Source organism: Polyodon spathula, chromosome 3, assembly GCF_017654505.1.
Source record: "Polyodon spathula isolate WHYD16114869_AA chromosome 3, ASM1765450v1, whole genome shotgun sequence".
In the NCBI taxonomy this organism is placed as follows: Eukaryota; Metazoa; Chordata; class Actinopteri; order Acipenseriformes; family Polyodontidae; genus Polyodon; species Polyodon spathula.
The window spans coordinates 31313591-31322370 of NC_054536.1; the positions used below are offsets into that span (position 1 = coordinate 31313591).

General features: G+C 40.8%; 1 protein-coding gene across 1 annotated transcript; it reads right to left on the bottom strand.

Annotated features, from left to right (window-relative positions):
- Positions 1-435: 435 nt before the first annotated feature.
- Positions 436-8780, bottom strand: elp6 (elongator acetyltransferase complex subunit 6). The gene is made up of 8 exons (XM_041245033.1): positions 8702-8780; positions 7985-8103; positions 7355-7433; positions 6833-6903; positions 6435-6562; positions 4813-5011; positions 4340-4486; positions 436-1688 (listed from the first exon to the last, which is right to left on the bottom strand). Exons 2-8 carry the CDS (start codon positions 8036-8038, stop codon positions 1560-1562), a joined length of 807 nt encoding a protein of 268 aa, XP_041100967.1. The 5' UTR covers positions 8039-8103; positions 8702-8780; the 3' UTR covers positions 436-1559.

Sequence of the window (8780 nt, forward strand, 5' to 3'; positions counted from 1 at the left end):
GTTTGGATTTACAGGTACCCTCCTCAGATTCTGATGCACTCAATAACTGGTGGTAAAAAATGTCCGTACCAAGTTTCGTCAAAAGTGGTTAAGCAGTTATCTTGATACATTAAAACACAGAAGAGAGCCATATTTTAATACTGCATGTACGAACATGTATGCAGGTACTGGGGATATTAAATAAGTGTATCAGAACTGATTATATTTGAAAACTCCATAATCATTATTTATTTAGGCTTGTATTTGAACATAAACCATCAAACAACAAAGTCTTCTTATATATGTGTGTGTGTGTATATATATATATATATAGAGAGAGAGAGAGAGAGAGAGAGAGAGAGAGAGAGAGAGAGAGAGAGAGAGAGAGAGAGAGAGAGAGAGAGAGAGAGAGAGAGAGAGAGAGACACACACACACAGTATATTTGTATTATTTTATTATATTGGTATTTATTTTTAAAACTTGTTTTAATCCAGAAAAGTTACGTTGTGTCTGTTTTTTAAACAGTACAATCCCAAGGTGTCCATTTAACCTGCACTTGCTTATTTCTCACAGGGTGTGATTATGACAGTTGGTACAGTAGGCGGGCACTGCAGTGGGAAGGCTCTGCTCTGGTAACTTTTACAGATATACAGCAATGGTCAAAAGTCACCCCATAGAATTAACAAATTTTGTTTTGTGAAGTCATATGAAACCTGCTGAATAATGTTACATTAACATAATGACTTGCATACCGCATTGTAGTTTTTGATATACTTAATGAAAAACTGACAACAATAAAAAAAAAAATGGACATTTTGAAATCTATGGTGAAATACTGAATATTGTTTGGCTTCTGGCAGACTTTTGTGATATACTTTTGTAGTTTCTTATTACATAATGTTAAATAAAATATCTAAATTAGTCTCAATCTTAAAATTGTAGGGGATGCAAAACTTTTTGCTGTAGGTGTGGAATTAAAGGCAAATAAAGGTAGCACTAGTGACTCAAAGAAGTATTCAACCATTCCTGCTGCATGTTACCTGTTTTACCCAGCGTGCTAATAGTCCATTCTACAAATATATACAAAGCAGTCTCAAAACACCAGACTGTTAACCATTTTTTCAAAAAACAGACACGTACTGCCCGTTAACCCCACTTATGATATCTTAGTATCCAAGATACCTGGTAGTATCACCTCTTCAAAATTAGGCAAATAATTTAATAAGAAAGTGTACAGGCACAGTTATTTATTTACAACCAATGTGGAAGGACTATGTGGGATATTTGTTCTTCATTTTACCCCCAAATGGGTTTCTGCAATGACCACTGCCAAGACTTATATCACACTGAATCTCATGCCAGTCAATATTTCCGACACCTGTATGGTAAAAAAGCATCCGTTTAGGCTCAATTAGGTCAAGCATTTATAATTGGTGTTTTGTGCCATGTCTGTAGAGTTAAATAAGGATGAAGCAGGTATTTGATTGGAGGAGGTGTCAGTCAGTAGGTTGTCTTTCCACAGCTGCCTAGCAGGGTGCGCTTTCTCCAAGGGGTGCTGCATGAGGCCCTGCTCTTGCTCTCACAGCACTGCACTGGAGGTGCCCCGAGCGAAGAAAGACACACCCTTGTCCTGGACCTTGTACTGGAACAGCTTGACCTGGTCTCTCCCAGGCCGACCCTGACTGCCTCCCCTCCATCTCAGCTCCATCTGCAACAGTGACAACACACACCTCACTGCAGTGACAGACAGGGCTAATAGCACAGACCTCACTGCAGTGACAGAGAGGGCTAACAGCACGCACCTCGCTGCAGTGACACAGAGGGCTAACAGCACGCACCTCGCTGCAGTGACACAGAGGGCTAACAGCACGCACCTCGCTGCAGTGACATTCAGGGCTAAAAGCACACAGACCTCACTGCAGTGACAGACAGGGCTATCAGCACACACCTCGCTGCAGTGACAAACAGGGCTAACAGCAACCACACCTGAACTGAACAAAGGTAGACTGATCAAATGTTGAGGTTGTGTAATGCACTGGTGAGACGGCATGTAGAATACTGTGTTCAATTCTGCAAAAATGATACTGTGAAGTATATCGTGGCCTTGCAGAGAGCCCAACAATAGAGCATGCAAACTAACCTGTGAACTCTAAGAAATGAGCAATGAAGAAAGGATCAGTAGTCTGGATACTACGGTACATTTTTTAAGCTCTTACGTTCTGCTGGTCAGTGATTGCTTCTTTGTCACAAAGCTGGTATGTGATAGTGCCTAATTAATATCATATAACTCTTTATGTGTAAACCTTGGAAAGAAAAGAGAAATACTTTGGACATATAAAACAAAAATGTGATCACTTACCTGTTTGTGGATCCAAGTTGTGCACCGCCGTCATTGTCATCCATCACCCGCAGTAACAGCAAGAGAGATTAAAAGAGAGACACTTTCATCAGTACTTGGTATTTATGTCTTCTCTGTGTTAAAATATATGTCTATACAGTATGTCTTCAATATACCAGTATGTAAATCAGAGCGCTGGGTCATAAAAGTCACGCATGGCATGAAAAACACACTACTTGACAGTCAACATGATGGCCACTGGTGCTGACAATAAATTATTTATTTCCTGGTAAAAAGAGAGACATCATGTGTACATTTTTTGTATTGACAGAGCTAGGGTGTGTTCAACAGGCAGAGCGCTGCAGAGCGTTACGTGGTGCTTTCTACTGAACAACTTGCACTCCGAGAGAGCTACGTAACAGTAGCTTTTTAAAACTATAGTATTTTTTTTAAAGTGACAATTGTATTAGAAAAGGAAACATGGACTATTTGTAACTTGAAAAATCTGACTCGTGCCTCAAGATGCTAAACCATAACAAGTGTTAGTAACTTTATTACAAAATACAGCAGTAGTAATTACACTTAAATTATACAAAAATGCAAAACTCGCTTAAAGCACCTTTTTTAATACACAGAGATGTATTGCCTGCTTTTACAAAACTGCTCGCCTCTAAGAGACCGTTCAATAATGCCAACATATGTTACAGGGTGCTAAGAGAGAGGGCTCTGCTTACTGAAAGTACCTCTGGTCTCTTCTACCAATACTATTTAATGTTAGTGCATCTGTATATATGACTGTGACAGGACAGCATCACGGCCCAGGCTGGCTACCGGCAGGAATTACACCCAGAGACAGAAAGCTGCAGTTTAAGTGCTGGTGTGCACATTTATTAAATAAAAACAAACTCAAAAACAGGAACAAAATAAGCACGGCACAAAGGCCAAAATAAGAGTAACTAAAGATTTTCTAGCTCCTTTTATACATGAGGCCACCCCCCAATTAGCATCAATTAACTAATTAAGGAATGGCCACACCAGCGATTGCTCCAGGGATAGATTTAAACCCATCCCTGCCAAACTTGCATTCCCTCACACACACTATGTACAGCAGCAGGGCTTCAGCCCTGCCACGAGACTAACTCATGTTTGTTAAGGACTGCGGACAGAAGTTAATTGGGATATTGATGGTGTTTGTGTATTGGTTAACAGTTTAGGTGTATGGGGAAATAAAGTGTTATTTCTTTAAAGTATTTCCAGGTAACAGGAGTTTGGCATTTCAAAAGCTTACCCAAATTCTCCCGATTACAGTTAGCTTGTAGAGCTCAGAGTACAGAGCAATCGGCTCTTGATATTGTTAAGAAAACTACATTTTTCTTTTTTTGAATATCTGGGAATGCTGCACTGTAAATCTTGCAGTTTGCTTGATTATTTATTGGGTATAATATATTTCAGGAAGTCTCTAACCGCTTGGAGAAACGAGCTCTGTGACATGATGCAGATCATCTATCAGCATACCCCACATCCCTGGCAGCTCAGCAGGAACAGGCCAGGAGTCTCCCAGCAGTAGTGTGTAACCTCTTGCTGTACATTGGTTCAAATACTTTTCAAACACCATTGCTGGTTCATGGTGCTTGGAGGTGGGACATTTGATTTAGCTAACTCAATATTGCTTGCTAAATATCTTGATATGCCTGAATTGTCAAAAATAGGCAATTATTTTTAATAAGAAGTACTTCAAGTGCATTGGCACGCCAAATGCTTCTATTTTACTACGAAAGCAGAACGACTGGGCAGTGTATTTGTTCTTCAGCAACTGTTCTTGTCAAGATGACACTGAAACTGATGAAAATAGGGCCATTGCCTACCCTTAAGCATCACAAACCCGCAGTGGTGGAGCAACACTTTTCTGTGGCCCTGTACCTGCAGGACCACAGTGAAGGCTGGTTCATGTTTCAGTCGTGGTGGTCGCAAGACAGATGTATGAACCAACCTTGACCCCCACACGCCACCCCCAGTCTCACCTGTCCGTGGATGTCCCTGCAGTAGCCAGTGGCAAGACCCTGTACCTGCAGGGTCAGGCTGCTCTGAAGTGTGAGTGAGCGCAGCAGCAGCTCACTGCCCTCGTCCTCCAGCTCCTCCTCATTGTGGACCAGCATCACCACGTTCCCCTGGAAAGGGCACACAAGACACACACATGGAACTGAAGCTTAGCTGTGCAAGAACTACGATCTAGGGTCTGACCAAAAATAGACTTTCGAGATACTATTGATAATTTGTTTAATCTTGATCATTTTTTGTACTGAAAAAATATTATGGATATTAGTGTTTCTGAAAGTCATAGAAAGCCACTGCTACTGAGATTTTTGCTACCCTGAATGAGTATAAATATATAATTTGTATCTAAAATGATGAAAAATGATAATCTGTTACTCCACATTTCTGCATAAACTGAACATTTTATTAGACAATTCAAATAGTATTTCTGTTCTCTCACCTGCATCCTGGTGCACACAGCTACCCTACAGTAATGCACAAAGTCCAGCACAGCCCCAGGGCTGACTCCCAGACTCAGCAGAACACTCAGGTCATCCACTATCAGTACCGGTGGACCCCAGGCAGCACGCTCCTCCTCCGTGGATGACAGGGACGACTGCACAAACTCAAAGAGGCCCCGCAGCTCAGGGACAGGGGATCTGACAAACGTAAAACACCATCACAAGAAGGATAAGAGAGGACTGTCAGCACTGCCGACATTTCTTAAAGAGCAGTGCTTCTCAAACTGGGATGCAGGGACTAATTTGGGGGACCCCTTTTTATAAAGTATATTCAGTAGAAACTCCCAACTGAAAATCTTGCTAGATGTTTCTTGGGGACTCTTGGGCAACCTTTAGGTTTTTTTTAAAAGGGGTCCCCCAAACTTAAAACTTTGAGAACCTCTGTCAGTGAGTCAATGAAAAATCTACATAGCTGGAAATTATTGAGAAGGTCTCTTGAGCTGGGTTCTGATGAGTGGACATTGATACAACCAAAAAAAACATCACTTTGAGGCAAAAAGTATAACAAAAAAAAATCACTTTGAGGCAAGTATAAAGATTATAATTTTCTTTGCATTATTATTATTATTATTATTATTATTATTATTATTATTATTACTAAATTCTAGCGTAAAGTTCAGTCTTGTGTCCACCAGGAGATGGTGGTGCAATGTAACCAGACAGAGTTTAGACAGCGTCAACTCTGGTGACCAGTCTCCTTGGATTCCGACAGTTGCACAACTAGAGACTGGAAATCAGCCTTGCATAATAGAAGCAGAAACCAGATTGCAGCTGTAAACTGACACTAAAAAAAAACACTCCAGCTTGTATTTGTATACCTTGCTTCTCCCCGACATCCATCAGTGTCACCGATAGTATTAACCCTTTGCGGTCCCATGTTGGACCAGGTCCAACACTACAATTTTCTCTATCCAGTCTAATGTCGGACCCTGCCCGAAATCATCAAAAAGACGTAAAGCACAGGTCTCTAGTCGTTTTTTCTCTGGAAAAAGCCGAGAAAACCTTTCAATGGCTGAGTGAGACCGATAGGAGCTGAATGAAGCTGAAAAAAACAAAAAAGGGCGTATCTCATAGCCCCATGCACCACAGAGATAACGCAGAGATAAACAAAGGAGATAGCTGCTTCTGCATCCAGCGCTCAAAGAACATCACAGACATTTACAGAGCTTTTTGAGATGCTATAGTAATAAAATAATGACTTGGATTGCATTATTGAGGAGTTTGGTGATAAAACGAGTGATCAGGAAAGGATTTATCAGTAAGCACGTCTATAAAGAGGCATGTGAAAAATACAGCGATCATGGGGTGGGGCTTGGCTGGAGATACAGTACTCAGTGTCCTTTTGCAATTCAGTGCCTTTTAAACCTGATTTACTCCGTTTTTTAAACAGAGTGTGTAAAATAAACAGCGCGTCTAACAATAAATTGGACCTGACGCGTCTGACAAGCGCTGAATAAATGGACCACAAAGGGTTAAGAGATGACAGTGAGACAGATTATTTAGATTGAGAGCTAGATCAAAAATACAGATAGACAGATGGATAGAATGAAGAAGGGTGTACCTGAGGAAGCCAAGAGGCTGAGCAGTGTCCGGGATGGGCCCGTCCTGCAGCAGCACGTCCAGAGAGCCTCGCAGCCCCTCCAGGAACACCAGCTGGCCCTTCTCACGAGCCTGCGACAGACTCACCCCCTGAAAAAGCAGGAACCACATATGGGGGTCAGCACAGACAACAACCAGCGCCACGCATCTAACCACTACAGAGTCACTAAGCTCAGACATCTACAGCAGTGCACATTCACACAGGGGAGTTAGTTAGATCACCACAACCACCATGGTTGCCAAGAAAATACTAATGTAACTTTCCCTTTCAGAAAATGGTACTTCCACTGCACAATTTAAAATGTTGTTGAAATAAACCACTTTTTTTAAGCTCAACAAGTATGTATGTCTTTTTCTCACCAGTCTCTGGCCCACTGCACTGTAGTGACTGAAGGACTGCACCAGACCTAGGACACACACCCTGCAGCCCGCTGAAAAACACAAGCACACAGAGCACGAGAACACTTAGTTGCCAGGGATGGAAATAAAACTCCTATCGTATAGATGTTCCATAGATTTCAGGTTATAATAAGAGCTTGACGAGCGGCAAGCTCAGGTGTGTCTTGTTAAACTCTTAGTTTACCAGGAATGGATTAAACTGCTTTGCAAGAGTCTTACTTCCATCCCTGTGTTCCTAGGAAGTAAGTGTCTGTTAAAATAACAGTTTGAAACATGGCTTGCAATTCACTTGGAGGTTGATTTGATTAACTTTTACCCTGATGGGATAAGCCACCCATTTTTTGTTTTAGAGCATTTTACAGCACTGGAGAATCACGCTGGTTCACCAGCCACTAAAGTATAGGTTGGTCAAATCAAACATGACATGATACCCACTGCCTGTATACCTCTACTTTGTATCAAGTTTATTTAATGCACCCCCACCTTTCAGGTAGAAGGAGATGAAGTGATGAATGAGGAAGGTGCCGTCTGTCTTGCTGTCTGACACCAGGATGAACTGACCCTGTAATTGGCAGAGAGGAATAGATTACTTAAGCACTGGTAGGGACTTATCTTTGTTAAAGACACAAACAGAAAAAAGAGGAGAATTCAACATGAGAGAAAGCCACAGAACAGTTTGCTCCTCATTAAAAATATGCCTTAATTTTGCACAAATCTTCACCAAACTTTCATACACCTATAGACATTTCAGGTTGCATTTGGCTGTAATCCAATTAATTCTTGATTTTATTAAAAATATATTTTAACATTTCAGGTACTGTGAGATTATGATGTGATTATGAGGGCTCTGTGTGTTCATGGACTATTTGATAATAGAAAGAAACTGGTAAAATAACCAAAGAACATGCTCAGCCATACACAACACACACACGCACACACAGAAATCCAAGAGCAGAGCACCCTTATAAATGTTTACCACAGTCATTTTGCAGTTTTCCCATGCTTTTCCCATGGTTATACTGTGCATTTACTGTAGTTTACAAAGGTTTTCCAGGGTTTATAATATGCTTTACCATACCTCCCTGGACTTCACAAAGCTTCCACTATGCTTACCTGCTCACATCTGTCAGGGCTAGTGTTTAAAATGTTGTTTAATTCTGGAAACATCCTGCAGGTTCGGTGAGCTCCACAGTCAGGTCTTTCCACAGTGTCTTCCCAATTCTTTGGTTAAACTAGGTAGTTGAAATGACCGCATGAAAAAATTGAAACTGAATCTATTCTCTCCTGCTAACAGCGCAATTGCCTGTATTAGACGCATAATACAATGCGCATCGATCAGTTTCCATCAGCACGTACCACCGGTATCATAAGGGTATCAATATCACATCAGCAGCAGTGGATATGACAGGTTCTATTGTATTTGGTTTAGTCATATTATTGCTATGCAGTACTGTGCATTATCAAAATGAAACACATTTACACATTATATGAAGCTCTGGTAAACTGCGGAACAGTTGATACTTCGTTGAAATTTGGTTTAAACTGCATATTCTTTATTAGTTTAAAACTGAAAACCGTTTGCACACAACTGCAATGTGTTTTTTTTTTTTTTAACATTCAATTGAACTGCACCACTTGACTTCATTGCATGAATGCTGGGTAAAAAATAAATACATAAACCTACGCCGATAGAGTAGAATTTATTCTCTATTAAAACCCTACTTGCATTGTTACGCATAATGCTGTGTGCTATTAACAATCAATGGAAATGTATTATTCAATGAAGTGATTTATATAATTTCAATTAGTAGCTGCTGCAGCAATACAAACCTAGTCTCAATGTCGTTTTCCAGCACGTTGTTTACCTGTCATCACAGAAAACTGCACAGCCTCGTTACTCTACGGCAAC